The sequence below is a fragment of the Oncorhynchus clarkii genome, chromosome 2 (genome assembly GCF_045791955.1).
Source record: "Oncorhynchus clarkii lewisi isolate Uvic-CL-2024 chromosome 2, UVic_Ocla_1.0, whole genome shotgun sequence".
Lineage (NCBI taxonomy): Eukaryota > Metazoa > Chordata > Actinopteri > Salmoniformes > Salmonidae > Oncorhynchus > Oncorhynchus clarkii.
The window spans coordinates 26,649,996-26,675,023 of NC_092148.1; the positions used below are offsets into that span (position 1 = coordinate 26,649,996).

General features: G+C 44.5%; 1 protein-coding gene across 1 annotated transcript in view; it reads right to left on the reverse strand.

Moving 5' to 3' along the window:
• Nucleotides 1-24,620, reverse strand: part of LOC139365389 (ras/Rap GTPase-activating protein SynGAP-like) — a 45,853-nt gene extending 21,233 nt beyond the window's left edge. The window contains exons 1-14 of the mRNA XM_071102805.1: nt 24,540-24,620; nt 22,937-23,058; nt 18,191-18,344; nt 17,504-17,602; nt 15,425-15,664; nt 14,842-15,171; nt 12,973-13,117; nt 12,707-12,851; nt 12,281-12,517; nt 11,815-12,016; nt 11,290-11,498; nt 10,768-10,981; nt 9,833-10,369; nt 7,253-7,693 (exon numbers count right to left, since the gene is read on the reverse strand). Of these exons, the coding sequence (XP_070958906.1) occupies nt 7,253-7,693; nt 9,833-10,369; nt 10,768-10,981; nt 11,290-11,498; nt 11,815-12,016; nt 12,281-12,517; nt 12,707-12,851; nt 12,973-13,117; nt 14,842-15,171; nt 15,425-15,664; nt 17,504-17,602; nt 18,191-18,344; nt 22,937-23,058; nt 24,540-24,584 (3,120 nt within the window). The 5' untranslated portion in view covers nt 24,585-24,620. The remainder of the gene's footprint in view (nt 1-7,252; nt 7,694-9,832; nt 10,370-10,767; nt 10,982-11,289; nt 11,499-11,814; nt 12,017-12,280; nt 12,518-12,706; nt 12,852-12,972; nt 13,118-14,841; nt 15,172-15,424; nt 15,665-17,503; nt 17,603-18,190; nt 18,345-22,936; nt 23,059-24,539) is intronic.
• Nucleotides 24,621-25,028: the final 408 nt, after the last annotated feature.

Below are 25,028 nucleotides of genomic sequence, written 5' to 3' on the forward strand. Positions count from 1 at the left end.
ATATATCTAATTCTTTCTAAGTGTACAGTGTTTGCCAATTCGCTGAGCCATGATTTGGTACAGGGCGCTTCCCTCCTTTTCCAAAACAACAAGATTCATTTTTTTGGTGAAATGAGACTGTAAGAGATGAGTTGTTTTGGGGGGTTGGTTAATCCGTTTAGGGAATCAGAGACACTCCCAGGATTATCAGAAGCGGGTCTGGGTCTATTGAAGTCTACAGAACTTCAGGGAGGATACTAAAAATTCCACACCAATAACCATACAAGCTAGAGCATAGGGCAAAGCAGTGGAGTAGTGTACCCTGCGCAGCCTGACATTTATAACACATAGGGGATGTATCAGGAAATATCCTCGTTTGGTTTTGGAGTAGTGTAATCTGTGTAATACCTTGAATTGTATGAGACGATGTCTGGAGTTAATGGAGCAGGTGTGGATATACTCCAAGCCATCTTCCCAGTCTGCCACAGAAATGTCAGTCCCTAGTTCTTCCTCCTATTTTGACTTAATGGCATCTGTAGAAGGTGTGCTAACAGATTGAAAAGCGTCATATAGACGAGATAACAGTTTGTCTGAGGTGGGGCATATTTTTATGCATCCGTCAAACATGGAAGGTTTAGCATTCCCAAATGTTGGGAGGTGTTTTCTAACAGTCTCTAATTTGTAGGTATCTGAAAAAGTTACTTCTGTGAAGATGATAAATTTCACTCAGCAGCTCAAAGGAAGCAAAGGTCCCTTCTATGTATAAATCCCCTATGGTACTTATCCCTAACTCTCCCCATCGCTCAAAGGTGTTATCAAGGTTAGAGGGGGCAAAGGAGGGATTCCTGGTGACAGGGAGCATGAATGACATTGGTCTAAGCTCAAAGTGGACTTTAATTTGCTTCCAGATCGAACTGTGCTATGTATAATAGGATTGTTACGATAAAGTGACATCTCCAGATTGACAGGCGACAAAATCACAGTGCCTATAGAGAAGGGGTGACACTCCTCACGCTCCATAGTAAGCCAGCTGGATGACGGAAGTGCGTCATCCAGCAGAAACGTAACAACGCGGAGGTTACCGGCCCAATAGTAAAATATAGAATTTGGGAGAGACAATCCTCCTTCCATCTTGGATTTACAGAGGTGTTTTTTTACCTATCCTGTGTGTTTTATAATCCCAGATGAAAGGATTGATAATTGAGTCCAGTTGTTTATGAAAGGATTTAGGTATGAATACTGGGATGTTCTGGTATAGGTAGAGCAGTTGTGGGAGGAAGGCCATTTTAATGGCATTAATTCTCCCGAGCAGAGAAATTGGGAAATAGTGAGGAGTATTGTTAGGTAACTACAATTCCTAGGTAGGTAAATTTTTCTGAAGATAACTTAACTGGAAGATGTTCTAGCCAAGAGGTGTTTTGCAACCATATGGGCATTAATTCGCTCTTGTTCCAATTTATTCTGTATCCTGAGAAGGTACCAAACAAATTAATCAGATCAAGAATAGCTGGAATACTAGCTTGGGGTTGTTACATAGAGGAGAATGTCATCTGCGTATAGGGAAATCTTATTTAGAGTATCTTTAGTATTATAGCCATGTATTGCTGCATGAGATCTCATCGCCTGAGCGATTAGGGCAAAGAGCATAGGCGACAGCGCACAACCCTGCCTTGTCCCTCTGTAAAGGTTAAATCAGGGCGACAATGATTGGTTAGTGAGTATTCTCGCACAGGGGTTCCTATAAAAAAATCTCCAATATTACATTTCTGTAGGACCTTGAATAGATAGGACCACTCAACTTAGTCAAAGGCCTTTTCGGCATCAAGAGATATAACGGCAAGGTCCACGTTAGGTAACCTCTGAGAATACATGTTGAAGAGGCGCCTGAGATTTAAGAATGAGTTTCTGTTAGGTATAAAGCCGGTCTGGTCCGAATTGACCAATTAAAGTGCCAAGCCTGTTAGCCAGAGTTTTTGCAAAAATCTTTTGGTCTATATTATGGAGGGATATTGGTCTGTATGATCCTACCTCTTCCAGGTCTTTCCCTTCTTATGTATAGCTGTAATGAACGCCTCATCCAAAGTAGATGGGAGAGCGCCATCCTCATTGGCCTGATGATTCACAAAGTTAAATCTGCATCTGGGGAATTACTCTCTTCCCCCAAAGACATCAATGACAGATTCCGTTAGTTTTATGAGACTCTATATACATCTAAAGCGGATCCTAACCCCTTAATTATGCAAAACATTAGAAAAGAATTGAATAAAAATAATAAACACATTGTCTGGCTGATGCCAAAAAAGCACCCTTGCTGAGATCGTTTAATACGGTTTCACCCGTTAGGGTATAGTATGGATTCGAGACCATGAACAGACCCGAACACACAATGACAAGGCACTCTAACCCGTACAGGGATTGGTGTATATTCCTGGATAAACTTCTCTGCGTCCAAAACCGAGGAGACCAAATCTTCTCACCGGAAGGCGGGGTAATTCTGAGTCTTGCAGGGAAGAGCAAGGCTGGGCGAAGATGGAGTTTGGTCATGACATCTCTGTAGCCGCGCGATGATTTGCCACATCGGGCACATAATCCTCATAGACATGGAAGGGGTGCCCTTTATGTAACAGATTACCCCTCATTCGAGCCTCGCGCAGGATAAGATCCTTGGTCTTGACACTGTGACAACAGATGATTACTGGACGAGGACATTGGCCCGGTCCAGTCACTGTGACATGTGCACGGTGCGGGGATCGGAATCCAAAACATCCGGTCCCATTGCATCCCCCAATAGCATGGCGAAGAAGTTGGTGGGGCGAGAGCCAGCCTCCACTCTCTCTGCCAGACCAACAATGCGAAGGTTATGACGTCTGGATCGGCCATCCAGGTCGAACACTTTCACAGAAAGCCTCTGCACACTATCCTGCAATGACGTGAATAGCTTCTCTAACTCGTCTATCCTACCAGCGTTGAATTCAGAAGCTTTCTCAAGGTCCACAATACTCTGGCCCTGCGAAGCGACCGTTTGAACGGTGCTCTCGATTTTGGTTTCCAGTTCAGCAATAGTAGCCTTAAGATCCTCAGCTATAGCAACAAGTTGTTCTCCCAAAGCCAGGGTAAATTCTGTAAGTGTCACGTTGTTACCTGTGCCTTCAGAAATGTCTGTCTCATTGTTTGGTGGGGAGCAGGCCTCCGATGTGGATTTATTGTCCTTTGGTCGCTTATTACTCTGCATTTCCACATAGAAAGTTACAATATTGTATTAGAAAGCAACGTTTGTTGTAAAAAGTGCCATAAAGTAGGTTAAGTTAGATTATTTAGCAAAAAAGTTAAAGGAGCCTCTCACACACAGCCGTTTACTCCAACATGCTAGCTTCACCCCCAACTTTTATTTCTTTCATCACATTCCCAGTGGGTCAGAAGTTTACATACACCAGCTAATTCAGTGTAACTGAGTCAGGTTTGTAGGCCTCCTTGCTCGCCTATGCTTTTACAAATTCTGTCCACACATTTTCTATAGGATTGAGGTCAGGGCTTTGTGATGGCCACTCCAATACCTTGACTTTGTTGTCCTTAAGCCATTTTGCCACAACTTTGGAAGTATGCTTGGGGTCATTGTCCATTTGGAAGACCCATTTGCGACCAAGCTTTAACTTCCTGACTGATGTCTTGAGATGTTGCTTTAATATATCCACATAATTTTCCTCCCTCATGATGCCATCTATTTTGTGAAGTGCACTAGTCCCTCCTCTAGCAAAGCACCTCCACAACATGATGCTGCCACCCCCGTGCTTCATGGTTGGGATGGTGTTCTTCGGCTTGCAAGCTTCCCCCTTTTTCCTCCAAATATAACGATGGTCATTATGGCCAAATAGTTATTTTTTGTTTCATCAGACCAGAGGACATTTCTCCAAAAAGTACGATCTTTGTCCCCATGTGAAGTTGCAAACCTTATTCTGGTTTTTTTATGGCGGTTGTGGATCAGTGGCTTCTTCCTTGCTGAGCGGCCTTTCAGGTTATGCGATATAGGACTCGATTTACTATGGATATAGATACTTTTGTACCTGTTTCCTCCAGCATCTTCACAAGGTCCTTTGCTGTTGTTCTGGGATTGATTTGCACTTTTCTCATCAAAGTACGTTCATCTCTAGGAGACAGAACGCGTCTCCTTCTTGAGCAGTATGACAGCTGCGTGGTCCCATGGTGTTTATACTTGCGTACTATTGTTTGTACAGATGAACGTGGTACCTTCAGGCGTTTGGAAATTGCTCCCAAGGATGAACCAGACTTGTGGAGTTCTACAAAAATATTCTGAGGTCTTGGCTGATTTCTTTTGATTTTCCCATGAGTTTGAAGGTAGGCCTTGAAATACATCCACAGGTACACCTCCAATTGACTCAAATGATGTCAATTAGCCTATCAGAAGCTTCTAAAGCCATGACATCATTTTCTGGAATTGTCCAAGCTGTTTAAAGGCACAGTCAACTTAGTGTATGTAAACTTCTGACCCACTGGAATTGTGATACAGTGAATTATAAGTGAAATAATCTGTCTGTAAACAAGTGTTGGGAAAATGACTTGTGTCATGCAAAGTAGATGTCCTAACCAACTTGCCAAAACTATAGTTTGTGTTAACAAGAAATTTGTGGAGTGGTTGAAAAACGAGTTTTAATGACTCCAACCTAAATGTATGTAAACTTCCATAATCAAACCCACAAATGCTGATGCTCCAGATTGTCTAAAGAAGGCCAGTTTTATTGCTTCTTTAATTAGAACAACAGTTTTCAGCTGTGCTAACATAATTGCAAAAGGGTTTCCTAATGATCAATTAGCCTTTTGAAATTATAAACTTGGATTAGCTAACACAACGTGCCATTGGAACACAGGAGTGATGGTTGCTGATAATGGGCCTCTGTACGCTTATGTTGATATTCCATTAAAAATCAGTCGTTTCCAGCTACAACAGTCATTTACAACATGAACAATATCTACACTCTACTTAGGATCAATTTGATGTTATTTAAATGGACAAAAAAAATGTTTTCTTTCAAAAACAAGGACATTTCTAAGTGACCCCAAAATGTTGAATAAATAAAAAATGGTGCTGGAATAGTTGAGGCAGCTCCTGTTTTCTTTGCGTCTTGTGGTAACTTTCTGTGGTTCTAAATCAATAGTTGTTTAGTGGTCCGAAAATGTTGGAAACATTAACTTGATCATGCAACGGTTTGTTACATGCAACATGCTTTGTGGACTTCGCCAGGTGTGATTGAATTTATTCTACCACTGTGTCTTCTTATTAACTAGGCCTTAGGCTGATATATCAGGGTTGTCAGGCACATTAACTAACAGGTTATAGAGCAAACAAAGCAATTATCACAACACATAAGTTGTAATATGGCTTTTTTTTCTGACTTCCCCAGTGATTTTACCCACGCACCACTACTGTGTACTACACACATGAGGGGGTGACCCTTGGCCCTATTTAATCATACAGGTCACTGGGACTCTGGGGTTGGTCAGAAACAACTGTGCAAGAGATAGCATTGTTGAATTGTAATTGAGAGGTGTGTTGGAATTGTTACAGTGGGGCAAAAAAGTATTTAGTCAGCCACCAATTGTGCAAATTCTCCCACTTAAAAAGACGAGAGAGGCCTGTAATTTTCATCATAGGTACAGTTCAACTATGAGAGACAAAATGAGAAAAAAAATCCAGAAAATCACATTTTAATGAATTTATTTGCAAATAACAAAAGTGGTCAATAACAAAAGTTTATCTCAATACTTTGTTACATACCCTTTGTTGGCAATGACAGAGGTCAAACGTTTTCTGTAAGTCTTCACAAGGTTTTCACACACTGTTGCTGGTATTTTGGCCCATTCCTCCATGCAGATCTCCTCTAGAGCAGTGATGTTTTGGGGCTGTTGCTGGGCAACACGGACTTTCAACTCCCTCCAAAGATTTTCTATGGGGTTGAGATCTGGAGACTGGCTAGGCCACTCCAGGACCTTGAAATGCTTCTTACGAAGCCACACCTTCGTTGCCCGGGTGGTATGTTTGGGATAATTGTCATGCTGAAAGACCCAGCCACGTTTCATCTTCAATGCCCTTGCTGATGGAAGGAGGTTTTCACTCAAAATCTCACGATACATGGCCCCCTTCATTCTTTCCTTGACACGGATCAGTCATCCTGGTTCCTTTGCAGAAAAACAGCCCCAAACCATGATGTTTCCACCCCCATGCTTCACAGTAGGTATGGTGTTCTTTGGATGCAACTCAGCATTCTTTGTCCTCCAAACACGACGAGTTGAGTTTTTACCAAAAAAGTTATATTTTGGTTTCATCTGACCATATGACATTCTCCCAATCTTCTTCTGGATCATCCAAATGCTCTCTAGCAAACTTCAGACGGGCCTGGACATGTACTGGCTTAAGCAGGGGGACACGTCTGGCACTGCAGGATTTGAGTCCCTGGCGGCATAGTGCGTTACTGATGGTAGGCTTTGTTACTTTGGTCCCAGCTCTCTGCAGGTCATTCACTAGGTCCCCCCATGTGGTTCTGGGATTTTTGCTCACCGTTCTTGTGATCATTTTGACCCCACGGGGTGAGATCTTGCGTGGAGCCACAGATCGAGGGAGATTATCAGTGGTCTTGTATGTCTTCCATTTCCTAATAATTGCTCCCACAGTTGATTTCTTCAAACCAAGCTGCTTACCTATTGCAGATTCAGTCTTCCCAGCCAAGTGCAGGTCTACAATTCTGTTTCTGGTGTCCTTTGACAGCTCTTTGGTCTTGGCCATAGTGGAGTTTGGAGTGTGACTGTTTGAGGTTGTGGACAGGTGTCTTTTATACTGATAACAAGTTCAAACAGCTGCCATTAATACAGGTAACGAGTGGAGGACAGAGGAGCCTCTTAAAGAAGAAGTTACAGGTCTGTGAGAGCCAGAAATCTTGCTTGTTTGTAGGTGACCAAATACTTTTTTTCCACCATAATTTGCAAATAAATTCATAAAAAATCCTACATTGTGATTTTCTGGATTTTTGCTCTCTAATTTTGTCTGTCATAGTTGAAGTGTACCTATTATGAAAATTACAGGCCTCTCTCATCTTTTTAAGTGGGAGAAGTTGCACAATTGGTGGCTGACTAAATACTTTTTTTGCCCCACTGTAAATAATGCTCTTTTCAGAGTGAGAGAAAATAACAGTGACAGCTATGAGCTTGTTGTCAGACTTAAGGGTAGATTGAACTACACAATAGAGTACAGTAGCCTGCATACCTGTTTGCTGATGGAAGGTTTCAGCAGGTGCTGTTGCTGTGGTTGTTGCTGTTGCTGCTGCTGCTGCGATTGCTGTATGGTCGTTGTAGTGCCTCCCTGTGGCCCCTGGCTCTCCCTGACAGAGCTCTGCTGGTGGGGCAGTCCAGGGGCTGTGTTGTCTTTGACCGACAGCTGTTGCCGCGGTGCCTGTTGCCGACCTCCGTAGCCCGACTCTGGCGATAGGTTGGCACTGGGCGGTCGTGTCTTAGCGGATGGTGTGGGAGCAGCAGCCGCACTGACAGACAGCTGATGGGAGGTCTGTGATTTGACGCGTTGAGCGGAAGGCGGGGCTATGGAGCTCTGGCGCGTGGGCTGGACTGTGGAGGGGGGTGTGGCCAGGGAGGAGTGGGAGGTACCAGTCTGAGAGGCCATGCCCATCTGCTGTTGCTGTTGAAGATTATCCTAACAAGGACAATTAGAGAACACCAAGTTATCCTGGCCTTCAACCTGTTTCAGATGTTTACATTATGCTAATTCTAGTACCATAATTTCTGGACTATAAGCCGCTACTTTTTTCCCACGCTTTGAACCTCGCGGCTTATACAATGATGCGGCTAATTTATGGATTTTTCCCGCTTTCACAAGATTCATGCCGCCAAAAAACTGAGCACCGTCACATAATGTGACGTAAATCGAGCGCGCTCAAACTTCCCATCATTCTGATTACGGTAGTCATTTTGTCACCCTCATCATGGCAAAGACACGGAGAAATGCATATGATGCAGCTTTCAAGTTGAAGGCGATCGATCTGGCTGTTGGAAAAGGAAATAGAGCTGCTGCACGGGAGCTTGGCCTTAATGAGTCGATGATAAGACGTTGGAAACAGCAGCGTGAGGAACTGACTCAGTGCAAAAAGACAACAAAAGCTTTCAGAGGGAAGAAAAGCAGATGGCCCGAACTAGAAATGAGCTTGAAGACTGGGTCAACACACAGAGAGCAGACGGCCGAGGTGTTTCAACTGTGCAGATCCGACTGAAAGCCAAAACAATCGCCACCGCAATGAAGTTTGAGGATTTTAGAGGTGGACCATCGTGGTGTCTAAGATTTATGAGACGTAAAGGCCTGGCCATCAGGGTACGGACGAGTCTGTGTCAGCAGCTCCCTCCCGACTACAAGGAAAAAGTTTCAAACTTCCGCAAATTCACTGATGCAAAGATAGCAGAGCATTCCATCGGCCCGCACGACATCATAAATATGGATGAGGTTCCTCTGACGTTTGACCTGCCTCTCACTCGGACTGTCAACAGGAAAGGCGAATCATCCAGGTGTGAAAACACCTGGGCATGAAAAAACGCACTTCACCTGTGTTCTGAGCTGCACGGCATCGGGAGAAAAGCTTCCACCGATGTTGATTTTTAAACGCATGATGATGCCAAAAGAAAAATTCCAGAGAGGAATTGTTGTGAAAGTCAACAAGAAAGGATGGATGACGGAAGACCTAATGCATGAATGGCATACGGAGTGTTACGGCAAACGACCGGGAGGATTCTTTCACAAGAACAAGGCATTGCTCGTGTTGGACAGCATGAGGGCCCACATAACAGATTCTGTGAAAGAAGCCATCAAGAGGACAAACTCAATTCCAGCTGTGATTCCTGGGGGCACAACAAAGTATTTGCAGCCACTCGACATCAGTGTAAATCGTGCATTTAAGGTGGCGCTCCGTGTTCAGTGGGAGGCTTGGATGACAAGTGGGGAGAAATCCTTCACTAAAACGGGCCGCATGCGAAGAGCAACTTATGGTCAAGTCTGCCAGTGGGTCCTGACAGCGGGGAGCATTGTCAAAAAATCCACTATCATCAACGGGTTTCGAAAGGCTGGACTGCTGCGTGTTGAAGAAGGCAGCATGAGCTCAGCGGGGAATTTGCCTCCGGATGAAAATGACGAGAGCGACAATGAAAACGATCCAACATCGGATGAAGCAATTCTGAGGCTATTCAACTCCGACACCGAATGAGATGACTTCAGTGGTTTCAGTGCACAGGAGGAGGAAGATAGTGACCAATGACTTTCTTGGTAGGCTACTGTTTACTGCTATTCTTTTACATTTTTGTTACAAGCCGTGTTTCGTTAAAGCCTATTTATTTTTGTTACAAGCCGTGTTTCGTTTAAAAGCCTATTTATTTTTGTTACAAGCCGTGTTTCGTTTAAAAGCCTATTTATTTTTGTTACAAGCCGTGTTTCGTTTAAAAGCCTATTTATTTTTGTTACAAGCCGTGTTTCGTTTAAAAGCTTATTTATTTTTGTTACAAGCCGTGTTTCGTTTAAAGACTGTGTAAAGTTCATTTGTTTCAATGTACCGGTAGGCACCTTGGGCTTATAGACATGTGCATCTTATTTATGTACAAAATACATGTTTTTTTTTTATTCAGTGGGTGCGGTTTATATTCAGGTGCGCTTAATAGTCCAGAAATTACGGTAATGTAGGCTACAAACAAATGTTGACTTAAATTATTATCATGTAGGAGAGACAAAAAGGCTAATTTGCACAAAAGTAGAACATGATTGTAAACACATTCTTGACCTTAAGTTAATCCATACCTGCCCGTGCATGGACAGTTGCCGCCGTGCGTAATCAGCCCTGCTGTAGTCGTCACTATAGCTGTGTGAGTGGATAATGGCTGGCTGCCCCAGGTGCCCTGCCCCGGTCCTTAGGGTGGACAGGTCCTCGCTGCGGGAGAACCCCCCGTGGGCGAACTGGGGGATGTAGGCCTGGTGCGAGCCACCGGGGTCAGGCTCCGGGGCCAGGAGCAGGGGCGGCGGGAGATGGGCCCTGCTGTGCTGGTGGTGAAGTTGGGGTCCATCTGCAGTGCCGGTGGCCAGGTGAAATAGGGGGTTCTGGAAGGAGAGCGGGTATCTCAGGGCGGCGGCCTGCTGCTGCTGCTGCTGGGACAGCGAGTCGGTGGTGGTGCCCATCTGGCTCAACTGGCTCAGCCGGAGGCCCCCTGACATGCTGGATCCCCCCGAGCCAGCCGAGTGGCGGCCCCCGGCCCGGAGCTGGCCGCTCAGGCCTGAGCCCAGGCCTCCTCCACCCTGGCTGCTGAGCCCTCCGAAGCTGCCCATGCCGGTGATGGAGGCCTGGGAGGAGTTGAGCATGGCCACCGACTGCAGGTTAGACACGCTGTTCATTGTGGAGTCCTGGAGGTCCATCATAGATATACACTTTATTGACACTGAGCACCTAGACTAGATTGATATAGCTAACACCCTTGTGTGCCCAATTCTAAGTGCCAATAAGTTGATCAAGTGTTTTATCTATTGAGAGGGGTGGTTGTATGCCTGAATTGCATGTCCCATGACTTACCACTAAGGTACATGCATCATTTTCCTATGAGCGCATAGCTGCCATACTATCCTGCAGTCGTCTGCCAGACTTGGCTACCACATGGAAAGGAGATGTGCAGTTTACATAATTTCCTGTAGAACATGGCTCCTAACATATCTTAATGCTATCAAAACTCTAGAATTCAACTAACCTTGTGGTCTGGCTCGGTGATATCGGAGCTACTGGTGCAGTAGGCAGGGCTGGATCGGGCCAAGGGAGGGCGGGTTACATAGAAAACGTCTTTGGAGGCTCGATGTGGGTGATCGCGCTCTTGGAAACTCAGCTGAGCATGAGCACGAGACGGCATGACCCCCCCACCGGACACACCAGATGTAGGGGAAGGCAAGCGAGTGATATCTATGGAGCTTAAGAAAGGCAACAACACATGGCAACAGATTGGAGAAGACGATGACAAGGTTATAGGTGTATTACAAGTTTGTATAAAAGCCACAACCCAACTACAGCCTTATGGCAGGAAAGGCAAAACCGTTACAAATGTACCAACCAACCATCCTCCTAGGGCTGGTTTCCCCAACACAGATTAAACCTAATCCTAGACAAAAAAGTATGTTCAACTGAAATTCTCCATTCAAAGTGCTTTTTTTGTCCAGGACTATACTTAACCTGTTTCCAGGAAATAGGCCCATAGGATTAAATAAAGCCAGGGCACTACCTGTTGAGATCCTTCATCATGAGATTCTGGAACTCCGAGGAGACTCCCCTGTGGAAGCTGGGTCGTGAGAGCAGCCTCTCCGTCTGTCTCTCATGGACTCTATCTGTCTGGTTCTGGTGGCTGGGCTGCCTCTGCAGGTGGGGGTTGCGCAGGGCCATGCTGATGTCATTCAAAAGGCGGGGCAAGGGACCCAGTTTGATAATGGCATCCTGTGGGTTAGGGTTAGAAGACTGACATGAATACAAGTTAGCAATGACAATAGGAAAAGCATTCAAATGGTTCAATTGTTGAAGTATCTTATTCTTGAAAATTGCAAGTATACTTAATCATTCCATTCATTCTACTGACTCATACTTTCAGATTACTGGTGTGTCAAGACCATACATAGTTATTTTATTGTCCTGATTCCTAATTGGACTCAATCATTATTGAATAACACCACATTGGTTATCTGTAACTTGTACTTTTTTATTGGTCATATGTTGTAGAGGTTATATTGTCAATATTTACCCTGATCCTCCCTACCTTGCTGAGCTGGGCCATGACCTCCCAGAGGAGGCTGTGCAGTATGGACAGCTCCCTGCCCAGGTCGATGTAGCCCTCGAAGCCCCCCGCGTTGCTCACACTGTCCAGGTTGGAGATCTCATAGAGGAATTGTTGCATGGAGCCCCACTCCATCTCTAAGAACTCATTCATGAAGCACATGTACTCCTCTTTCATACCAAATCTGAGGGAGCGAGAGAGAGTGAGAGAAGAAGAATTGTCAAAATGCTGTATACTCACAGAGATTACATCATTGGCTGGTTTCCCGGACACAGAATTAGCCCAACCCTGGATGAATAACTAATAAACACTTTCAATGGAGAATCTACATTGAGCACGCTTTTTAGTCCAGGATTAGGCTTAATCTGTGTCCTGGAAAAATACTAAATATTACAAAAGTTTTAGCATAAGCATAACATTATAAGTTGTAGTGAATGAATGAACTGACTTGGAGAAGTTGGCCAGGTTCTGCACCACTTTGGAGATGAGGCTGAGCGTGCGAGATGTCTGCTCGTCTGGGTACTCCTGGGTCAGGTTGAACAGGGAGGGGGACATGACGGCCGGACACAGGAAGCGCAGGAAAAGGGAGCCGCTGATTAGGCGGTCTGCGATGTCCTCCCTCCCCCTCTCCGCACAGCGCACCCTCCACGAGGCGAACACCTCCTTCAGCTCTCGAGGAAACACACTGCAGAGAGATACAAATATTCAGTGTGTTATTATCATTTGATAGGATATTCTGCTTTAGTCAGGCAGTGTGTCCCAACAACTGAATGCAAATCTGGTGTTCAACAATCACAATTCTGCAAATAAGTCTTTGGGTGCTGTAGCCCAGGAGTAATCCTGGTTGAATGAAAAAAATAGTAAGTCTACTGACCAATGGGAGTTGACGATTTTGCAGAGTGCCAGTTCGCAGCACATGCGGAGATTGGCTTGGTGATCTGGAAGGACAGAGGGTGGTGTCCTCATGGGGTCCACCTCGCAGTTCTCTTCTGATTCATACAGTGCCCTTATGAACTCCCCTGAAACAAACACAATATCACTGACCATTAGGCAAACACAGAAAGATAATGAATATATCACAGCAAGAACAGCTCAACAACATGTATTGAGTGATTAATGTGAAGCATTCGAAGGCCACACCTATTGCATCCTTGAGGTACTTATGTCCAATCAGCTTGAGGTACTCTTCTATGGCTTTGGTGGCCAGAGTGTTCTCTCTGAAGATAAGGTGTTCTCGGTCAATGAATCTATCTACCTCACACATCGCCATGTCCGAAAGAAAATCCTGGGAAAAAACAAAACGTCAACATAGCATAGACTTTCTTTTTAAAACATTCAATTATAATCTATTGGGTACTCTCAAATTCAATTTTGAGGATATAACGCCTTTCCTCAGGTCAGAATGTAATTTGTTATCTCTTTTGGCTTATGGTTTGGTAAGAAAACCAAGAAGTAATCAAACTAGTGTTCATTTTGTAGTTCATAGTGCCTTAAAGATAGAATCCGCAGGTTGTGGGCGCCTCAATGCCGCCCCACTTCTTCTGTTGTGTTTTCACTTTGAACGAAAACAAGGGGATGGAGCCCTGAGCCGCCTTGGGCTGGCCTTCTAGGAAAGGTGTGTCTTCGCACTAAATCCTATCTACTCAAACAACCCTGCTGCCATGCTCCGGAGCTAGAGAGGAAGTGAAAGTCACTTGCAAGCTACAGTCGCCAGAAACAAATACAGAGCAGACGAAGCAAACAAGCTAGCTAACTTGTTTGCAGATAAACTGTCCTGGTAGCAGGGTCAGCATTTTCAGAAAATGTAGACAGAAACAAGCATCATTCTCAGTTCTTGGATCTGAATCAACTCGACCCCAAAAGAGAAAAATAAGCACAAAAGACTGCTCATGACCAATCCAGAAACCGGATAAACATTGAAATAAATGTTGAAAGGTGGAAGAGTGTTGCCGAAATGGCCACCATCCTCATGAACAGGTAGGTAAGTGTTGGGTTGCGTTTTTAGACTGGGTTTTTTAGCTGCTAACCTTAGTGTGTTCAATGTTCAAGCTTGTGAACATGGCTACTTAGCTAGCTGACATCTTTGTATTTGGACTGTTTGTTATCTAATGATAACTAGCTACATCATGTATACACTGCATAAACCACACAAGATGCCCAATGCCTTTATTTCAACTAGCTAAAGCTAGATATGCAGATCGTTGACATGATAGTGTGTTTGGTTTGTAGATGATAATGCTAGCTAGCTAGATGGTTGACAGCATTTTCAACCTAGGACCACCCAAACAATGCATCATCTAGCTATACATTCGGTACATTGCCATCACACAAACATTTATTTCTCAGGGAGATACTGGTGGAGATAGGTTCCCTTCGAAATCAGACTGAGGTTGTAGAAGTTGTGGTTGTGGAAAATTCCAAAAGAGAGGTAAAAAATGCTATGGAATGTTTTGTTACGTTTTGTGATTCAATAATCATTTGATCGATAATCGACCAATGGAAGCGATGTTTGCCTGTTCAGCACATCTCCTACATAGCATGGCATTGAGCCCTACCATGAACTGCCCAAATTCAAGGACTGAATGAATATCCAGTGTGGCCAGTAAAGTAAACTGCATGACATATTGGTAGACCATGGGCCATCAAGTAATAGGATGGTTACATTAGCATGACACATGTTACACTGGTTACATCGCAACACCACATCCTATGTATTTAAAGAATACGGTTATGACACTGATCTATTTGGCAGTAATGCCCCCGCCTCATTTAGCAGCTGTAGACAACAGAGCATGGTGATTTGAGGTGGTTGAACTAATATAAGGTGCATACACATTCTCACTATAATGTACTCCTGTTCCATCAATATTATGTTATCAAATCAAAAACAGCATTTATCTGGTATATTCACAGGATACAGTGAGGTAGGTGTATACAGGAATATGACCTTGCATTGTACCGTGTACTACTGAAGTAACAACTTGTTTAATGTTTCATGCCAATACTTACCTTTGCTTTCCCCGTGCTCTGTAGTATGTGGACCAGCGCACAGGCCACCTCTTCTTTACTCTTCACGCTCAGTAGAGGCTCCAGCACCGCACACAAAGTCCGGTAGTTATTGGTAACATACTCGGCAAACTCCTTGTACAGCTCCATGGGCAGGATGCTCATGGTCTGGTAACGGGACTTGAGGCGTAGGGAGGCATTGATGATCTTGCCCCCTGCTTGCCCCTTGGCCAGGACGCTAGGCTGGATGACCGGGTACCACTGCTCCACAAACTGTCGGCCCGTGATGCTGGAGATAGGGATACTGACCAGTCCCAGGTATGTGCTCTTTTCCTGATAGAAGAGGGGAAATAAGGCATAAATCAGAGAAACTTAATGTGGGACTTTGTGGTCAAGAGTTATGGGGCCTGGGCCTTTAAGAAAGAGGAGAAAAAGAGGATAGTAATGAAACTAAAGTATATTTATTCCCGTGCCTAATCATTGGGCAAGCTGCTGTCATTAAACCACAGCTTTAACCAGCCTGCAAAAATGTAATTTTAACCAGTTTTATCCAGTTTTGCACACTGGTGAGAGAGTTGCCCTTCACCTTGCGTCTCTTCTTGTCAGTCTCCTTGTAGAGATGAAGGCGTAGGTTGCGGACGGCTGGCAAGTTGTTGAACTCAAAGTGCTCGCCCCAGAACACGGTGTCAGTCCGGGGCTTGCTGGTGGTGCGTGCGTAAAGCATGTCGTCCAGACAAAGTTCGCAGTAGTAGCGCTTCTTGGCGGGAAGTTCCCGCGCCTCGATGATCCAGAGTTTCAGCACGTTGTCCACCCTCCGACTGTTGTCCTGAAGAGGGTTCGAAGAGAGGGTGGCAAAAGGACAAGGCAGAACAGGGAGGAAAGAAAACCAAAGGGGAAAAGACCAAAGAGAAAAAGAAAGCCAAAGGGAGAGGGAGGGTTGAGTGGGTTAAGAACAGTGGTGTAAAGTACTTAAGTAAAAATGCTTTAGTAGTTTTTTTGGGTATCTGTACTTCACTATTTATATTTAACTTCACTACAGTACATTCCAAAATAAAAGAATATACTTTTTACTACATTTTCCCTGACACCCAAAAGTACTCGTGACATTTTGACATGAAAATGGTCCAATTCACACACTTATCAAGAGAACATCCCTGGTCCTCCCTACTCCCTCTTATCTGGCGGACTCACAAAACACAAATGCTTCGTTTGTAAATTATGTTCGAGTGTTGGAGCGTGCCCCTGGCTATTCGTCAATAAAAAAATACAAGTGTGCCGTCAAGATTGCTTAATATAAAGAATTTGAAATGGTTTATACTTTTACTTTTGATACTTAAGTATATTTTTGCAATTTCATTTACTTTTGATACTTAAGTATATTTAAAACGAAATACTTTTAGACTTTTACTCAAGTCGTATTTTACTGGGTGACTTTCACTTTTACTTGGGCCATTGTATATTAAGATATCTTTACTTTTACTCAACTATGACTATTCGGTACCTTTTCCACCACTGATTAAGAACAGTCTAAGAACAATATGCACACATATGGATAGAGATAAATTAGATAACACATATGTACTGGAGATAAATTAGATAACACATATGTACTGGAGATAAATTAGATAACACATATGTACTGGAGGCATGAGAGACAGAAAGTGGACGTGTGACTGGTAATGTTGCAGCAGAGAGCTGCATTTTCTGAACATGTTTACAAAGAGCCAACTATGTCTGAAATCCCCCCATGGGAGGAGAGCGTGCTGTGCAGATTGCACAGAGTGATGTTTTAGTCAGGGGTGAGTCATTTTAACTAGTCTGAAATGCCACTGGATCGCTCAGCCTTGGCTTAGCTCAGCTCTTAATACCAAATTTCGATTGCTAAGTATATCACCAATTTTCCAAAGTTGTTATTTCTTAAGTACTCCATTGGTATGCCGCCTGACAATAAATGCAGACGTCCGCCGATACAACCCTTTCAACTGTTCATCATGAATTTCAATAGGAAGAAGAATCAAGAGCGTCTGTCTGCCCAGCGACGGTTGCGAAACCTAATGAACATCCTGGTCTCTATCGACGTCGCACCTCGTCTTATCTCTCCCATCATCTATCTGGTTGGAGATTCATGCGGGTGCAGAGGATATTTTGCAGCCCCCGTGTCGAGTCCTTGGAGCCCCGTGATTCAGGCCAGGAACCCTGCAGTCACAGCATCTGGATGAGTCAATCCACTTGGGCTGATGTTTCCTCTCGGTTTGCCTTAATAACTGCAGCTCCCTTGCTGCCATCGAGAGCAGTTATCTGTCTCACGTAATGGCTCTTTTGATAAGAGGGAGGGGAGGGAAGGGGCCTATTACGCAGACCTAGGAGATCAAGCTGAGCTGAAATTAGAAGATCTGTTTTAATCAACCGCATCTAAAGTGCTGAGTTTGCGTCTTTTTAGTCCTTTATTGAACTCGGATGATGGTGTAGAAGTGCTGTGTTTTAATATGTACTGTATTTGATCACTACAACATTACAGATACAGACAAACAGAGAGCACATGGAGGTTACAGTAAACAAAATGAGGAAATGCTCAGATTGACACAGACATATTGAAGACAGGGGAGAAGGAGGGAAGCACTGACAGACAGAGAAGTAACTTAATTTCTCGTCCTTGTTTCCCCACCTTGTTGGGTTTGACAGCTCTCTGAAGATTCTCGATCCATTTGTCTCTCTCTGCACCCGAGCGACATGCAAAGCACTTGGTTCCTGAAGCCGTAGTCACCTGAGGTTACCAACGGTAACATCAACAGCCACAACCATTAGCAACTTGGGAGAAGATGACAAGTGGCATAACAACGTCCTTTAAATCATAGAGACTTGTGTCATGTACACATCGGCTATGGGAAAGTGAGCCATGCAGTGAAAGCCGTTTTCACAACAAATTTCTGTGACAAATCAACTTGGGACATGAGCTCATTTCGAGCCGCTTGTTGGCTTTCTTTTTGATATCTTTTCCACAGATAACTAGATTTTAAAAAATCACAGCCTTATTCAATAAATCCTTTTGTTGATGCCAATGGAGAGACTTCTACCCAACATTAGTAGCATTAGTAACAATAGTAGACAGACCTGGGTTCAAATGCTATTTGAAATCTTTAATATGTGTTAATGTGTTTGCTTTAGCCTGCCCGGGGTGGCAGATGGGCAGGATTTGAACTTTATTTTCTTCTATTGGTTCCAGTGCACCAGGCAAGCTCAATCAAGCCCAGCAAAGTTATTTGAAATGATTTCAAATAGTATTTGAACCCAGGTTTAATTAGTAGCACTATCTGTGTTCATTGTGTGTGTGTGTGTGTCGTGTCAGCGTCACCTCGAAACAGTACTCCTGTCCCAGGATGCTGGAGTGGACGGGCTTGATGATGGCGTCCTCATCCAGGGTGAGGTCCAGCGCCTCGGCAGCGCTGCTGGGAGACAGCAAGGACTCATGGGAGTGGGACTCTTTGAAGCTCTGCATCAGGCGTGTTCTGGGTGGGGAGCAGAGACACAGTGAGAGGAGCAGAGTGAGTCCCATACATTACATTACACCGCATCAAGGATACAGTACACAGCATTCTGAACTGTGGTTATAAAGGGTAACTCTCCCACAGCCAAACTGCCATATATATACACTACCGGCCAAAAGTTTTAGAACATGTCACTGTCACGCCCTAATCTGTTTCACCTGTTCCTGTGATTGTCTCCATCCCCTCCAGGTGTCGCTTATTTTCCACAGTGTATTTATCCCTGTGTTTCCTGTCTCTCTGCGCCAGTTCGTCTTATACTGTATGTTTAGTCAAGTCAACCAGCGTGTTTTTCCCATACTCCTTTTGCTATTCTCTTTTTCTAGTCCTCCTGGACGCGCAGCTGGGGGCTCGATTCCTTCCATGTAGTGAGTTCTGGACGTAGTCTGCTCGTCACTCCTCCACTGGTTTGAGCCCCTTTCAGTGTGCTCTGGGTTTTCAGCCGGACCTGGCTCCGTGAATCACGGGCCAGACTGAAGCACCTGCGGTTGATGAGTGGTTCAGGTATGCAGAAGTGTGGAGCGATGCCCACGTGAGACTCCAGCCTGCCGTCCACCGTCAAAAGGAGCAGACAACCCCCGTTCCTCTACCAGGAACCTCCCACTCCGCCTGTCCTGCAAGAAGCTGAGTCCCCGGTTTGTTGGGCCATTCAAGGTTCTCCGGAGGATCAACGAGGTGTCGTATAGGTTACAGCTTCCCAGTGACTACCGTATCTGCATCACCGCCTGGTATGGAAACTGCTTGGCATCCAACCGCAAGGAGCTACAAGGGCAGTGCGTACGGCCCAGAACATCACTGGGGCCGAGCTCCATGCCATCCAGGACCTCTATACCAGGCGGTATCAAAGGAAGTCCCTAAAAAGTCATAAACTCTTCTTTCTGCTTTCGCATGGCAAGTGGTACCGATGCGCCAAGTCTGGAACCAACAGGACCCTAAACAGCTTCTACCCCGATGCCATAATACTGCTAAATAGCTAGTCCGTGTAGCTATTGGTTAACTATTTCACTATCTGCATTGACACTTTTTTTGCATCTCTTATGACTCATCACATGTGAGCTACTGTTACTGTTTATTATCTATCCTGTTACCAAGTCACTTTATCCCTACCTTTATCCTGTACATATCTACCTCAATTACCCCCTGCACATCGACTCAGTACTGGTACTCCGTGTATATACTGTAGCCAAGTTATCGTTACTCATGGTGTGTCTATTCCTAGTGTTATTATTTTTCTTTTTTTTTCCTCTGCATTGTTGGGAAAGGGCCTGTAAGTAAGCATTTCACTGTAAGGACTACACCTGTTGTTTACGAAGCATGTGAAATATACAATTTGATTTGATTAGGGGGATGATTAAGTCAACAAGGCAACTGGCACCATGTGGCCCAAAAAAATGCAACCACGGTCAATATTTTTCATTTGAATGTCGGTATACACTTCTTGCACTAAAGGGACTACCCTCTGTTTATAGCTCCCTACAATCTCACTAACAAATCAAACTGTGACAAGGGGACTGGAATACAATCAGTCATTGAGGGCACAGAGAGCAAGAGATCTTTCATAACGGCAGGCCCAGTGGAGTTTTTCTGAGATACACTTGAGCATATCTGATTCTGAAAAAATGAGAAACAGCACGCAACCATTCTGCTTTTCATGCCAAAGGAATCCGTCTGTACTCACAAATTCTGTGTTATGTGAGCTTCAAAAGAGGTCACATCAAAAAACAATGCGCTGCTAGTCTCACAATGGGTCTAATTGTCATCTGACGAAGTAAACACATTAGAATTCAATTAGAGTTTCACTGGATTAGATTAGATTTGAGCATAACCACAATAGTGTTACCATGATAGTTATTGGACAACAAAGCTATATTTCTATTGACAGCCATACTGTACATGCATAAGGCACAGAGCAACACGTGAATAGAATTGTCCATGACGCTTGCCCACCATACCCGCCCACACTGACTTATACATACAGACACACACACACCGATTATGCCACAATGCCACTGAACTGAAGAGGAGACAGATACAGAATGACAGAAAAGGGAATGACAGTGACCACAACACAGAAAAAGCAGAGAAAAGAAAGTAACAGTCTCCCTACTATGATGTCCCTGATGCATCCAGCTCTCTCTCGTTCTCCCTGTGCCACTGTTTTTGTGGACATTCACTCATAACGTGCATCAGAACATTGAATACTTACAGTGGAGTAGGAGAGAGAGAGAGAGAGAGAGAGAGAGAGAGAGAGAGAGAGAGAGATAAAAATAGATCCAAAGAAATGATTCAGAATGAGAGAAATAAAGGACAGTGGGGGAGGTCGAGAAAGGGAGGGCGAGAGGGCGAGAGAGACAGAAGGAGAGAGAAGGAGAGGGGGAAGATGGTGGAAGAGAGTACCTCTCAGAGGAAATCAAGTTGTTATGTAAACTAGGGTAATTTAGAGAAGAAGGGAGTGACAGGGTTGATGAGAAAACAGAGAGAGAGAGACTAAGAGAGATGCAGTTGAAGTCTGAAGTTTACATACACCTTAGCCAAATACATTTAAACTCAGTTTTCACAATTCCTGACATTTAATCCTAGTAAAAATTCCCTGTTTTAGGTCAGTTAGGATCACCTCTTTATTTTAAGAATGTGAAATGTCAGAATAATAGTAGAGAATGATTTATTTCAGCTTGTATTTCTTTCATCACATTCCCAGTGGGTCAGAAGTTTACATACAGTCAATTAGTAGTTGGTAGCATTGCCTTTAAATTGTGTAACATGGGTCAAATGTTTCGGGTAGCCTTCCACAAGCTTCCCACAATAATTTAGGTGAATTTTGTCCCATTCCTCCTGACAGAACTGGTGTAGCTGAGTCAGGTTTGTAGGCCTCCTTGCTCGCACACACTTTTTCAGTTCTGCCCACACATTTTCTATGGGATTGAGATCAGGGCTTTGTGATGGCTACTCCCATACCTTGACTTTGTTGTCCTTTAGCCCTTTTGCCACAACTTTGGAAGTATGCTTGGGGTCATTGTCCATTTGGAAGACCCATTTGCGACCAAGCTTTAACTTCCTGACTGATGTCTTGAGATGTTGCTTCAATATATTCACGTAATTTTCCTCCCTCATGATGCCATCTATTTTGTGAAGTGCACCAGTCCCTCCTGCAGCAAAACACCTCCACAACATGATGCTGCCACCCCCGTGCTTTACGGTTGGGATGGTGTTCTTCGGCTTGCAAGCCCCCCCCCCCCCCCCTCTTTTCCTCCAAACATAACGATGAACATTATGGCCAAACAGTTCTATTTTGTTTCAGACCAGAGGACGTTTCTCCAAAAAGTCCCCATGTGCAGATGCAAATCGTAGTCTGGCTTTTTTATGCCGTTTTTGGAGCAGTGGCTTCTTCCTTGCTGAGCGGCCTTTCAGGTTATGTCAATATAGGACTCGTTTTACTGTGGATATAGATACTTTTGTACCTGTTTCCTCCAGCACCTTCACAAGGTCCTTTGCTGTTGTTCTGAGATTGATTGCACTTTTCTCATCAAAGTACGTTCATCTCTAGGAGACAGAACGCGTCTCCTTCTTGAGCAGTATGACGGCTGCGTGGTCCCATGGTGTTTATACTTGCGTACTATTGTTTGTATTGATGAACGTGGTACCTTCAGGCGTTTGGAAATTTCTCCCAAGGATGAACCAGACTTGTGGAGGTCTACAAAAAAATTCTGAGGTCTTGGCTGATTTCTTTTGATTTTCCCATGATGTCAAGCAAAGAGGCACTGAGTTTGAAGTTAGGCCTTGAAATACATCCACAGGTACACCTCCAAATGACTCAAATTATGTCAATTAGCCTATCAGAAGCTTCTAACGCCATGACATCATTTTCTGGAATTGTCCATGCTGTTTAAAGGCACAGTCAATTTAGTGTATGTAAACTTCTGACCCACTGGAATTGTGATACAGTGAATTATAAGTGAAATAATCTGTCTGTAAAGAATTGTTGGAAAAATGCACAATGTAGATGTCCTAACCGACTTGCCAAAACTATAGTTTGTTAATAACAAGAAATTTGTGGAGTGGTTGAAAAAACGAGTTTAAAGACTCCAACCTAAGTGTATACAAACTTCCGACTTCAACTGTATGTCTGTTCTGTGGCCATACGGCTGTCTGATGGTTGCCATGGAAACGTCAGGACTTTTTCAAATGAAATCTTCCATTGGTATTCTCCATGTATTAAGCAGTCATAAACAATGTACTATGTAAAATGGGAGTGCAGCGGCACTGAAAGGGGCGGTTGTGAAACAAACACTTACTGTCAAGGCTTACTGGTTTCATTACAGCTAGGAGTAATAGTAAAACACAGTACATGCCACATTGTCCTTGAAAGGTATCCAAAATAGACACAAGAAAGCATCTTTAAGAGTCCCACATACATGTGGACACACAGGTAGGAGTGTACACACACACACTTAGAAAGACAAGTTAAGTGCCTGCCTGGCCTGCTCCGGAACAGAGAGAGCAGGGAACACACGCACACCCTCACAGAGTCACACACAGACACACACAGAGACTCGTACCTGTCCTGGTCGGCACTACGGAAGCGGGGGAGGATCATGTGTCGAAAGCTGCTGGTGCGGTCCAGTTTGGGCTGACTCTTAGCCCTCTTGATAGAGCCCTTCAACCTTCTACTGAGGAAACTCTGAACAGGGCAGCCATGGAGAGAGGGAGGAGGTGAAGAATGAGAGGGTGTGAAACAGGGATGGAGAGAGGGAGAGAGGGAGGAAGGGGACACAGGAAAGGAGAAACATCAGAGTTGTCGAGAGGGGGAATAGGGTGAGTAAGGAAAGATCGATATTTCGTGCCCAAAATGGATTGGAAGAAGAACAGAGGACATATGTGATTTAGTGAATGACAGATGTACAAAGGGGGAGAGCAACAGAAAGATTTATTGCATATTATATCAGTCACACATCCACAATACAGCAGTAGTAGAATAGTGTAGTATCATCTGGTAACCAACAGTGGGTGGTGTTGTGCCATAAATATACCCACAATCCAACAGCATACACTGGACCTCAGTAAAAAAAAGGAGCTTCATATTGCAGTGCAGTTTTGTCCTGTGCTTCCATGCAACCATATTCCCCTGATTTTAATCAGCTGATTTAGTCAGTATATAACACAGGTCTAATCTAACAGGCTGTGTGTTGATACTGTGTCTTTGATAAGAAGTGCTGACAGGGAGAACAGGGCTTCAATAGTGGAATGAAAATCAATGAATGATGTCATTATCCGCAACATGCAGTATAAGGTTCCATACAACTACTATGCAGCCTTTTCCTCTCAGAGTGGAAGGAGAGACATGCTGCTATTGTATCTGAATAATAACAATGCTTTTTATGACAGTCTTACAATACTGAATCAGCTGAATTCAACCTCTCTCTATGTCTAAAATCCACTCAGATATCAATCTGCACATTACACATCAACATTGAACACTACATTCTGCGAGGAATTGGTCTGAATCGAGACCAACCATTCACTTTTTGTGAGCTTTGTGTCACTGAAGTCTGTTTTAAAGAAGTGACTAATAATTTGACTCATTTGTTGACCGTCACAGTAACCGACTGGTAGGACTAGATAAGTCATTCTGGCTTGATTAGCCGGCCTGTCTGACACTTTGAAGCCTCATACAGTCAGAAGAACTGAATCACAGTGGTGGATCACATTTGGCATAGGGAACAGAAAATTCCATAGCATTTGGCAAAGGATGTAACGTGAAGTTTACAGGGGGTTTTCTTCACCACATACAGAGACATCTGAGTCATGTACCTCGATCGGAGGAAGAGGTGCGATATGGCGTCCGGTCACTGGGCTGGAAGCGGCAACCCTCCAGTCCCCCGGCCAATTAGAAGAAGGGGGGGAGTGGGGGAGACTAAGGGACAGGCAGGGGGAGAGGGGCAGTGAGAGAGGGGGAGTACCGACCCCTTTCTTGTAGCGTTGCTGAGGGCAGGAGTGGCCATGGGGGAGGGAGGGGGAGAGAGAGGGTGAGAGGGCGAGGGGGAAGGGGAAGGGAGGGGTTCCACTGGCCCTGCGACAGGTGTGTGGTGGGGAGTGGGAAGGAAGGGAGAGAGAGAGGGACGGGGGGAGCGAGTGAGGGCGGGAGGAGGGAGGGGTACTCACGGATTGTCGGAAGGGTTGGGGAGGGGCAGTGGGAGGGATCTCCATGCTTGGCTGCTTCACGTTGGCTATGCTCTTCCGCCGGGCGCGAGCGTTCTCTGAGAGAGAGAGGGGAAGAAGTCAGGTAAGAGAAAGAGAGAGAGAGAATTCAAAAGACAGGGAGCGAGAGAGGGCATGGTCTTGGCATGTGTGTCAGCGGGGAGACGGGGGCGAAAGAGAGAAGATACACACAGTACATGCATACGGTCAGGGGAGATAGGAAAAGTGTGAGACACTGACAAGTAACGTGAAAAAAAACAGAAGGTGAAGTGAAGGTAGAGTGTGTATAAAAATGGCAAGGGAGAGAGCAAGAGAGCAAGGTTAAGGGTGAGAGAAGCAATGCGATGATAATGTCCCATTAACCCTGATCTCCATCATCCCCTACTTCTTCTCCTCCTACCAGGAAAATTAGGGATGTAGATAGAGAGCTGCATGGGAAGGAAGATGAAAGAG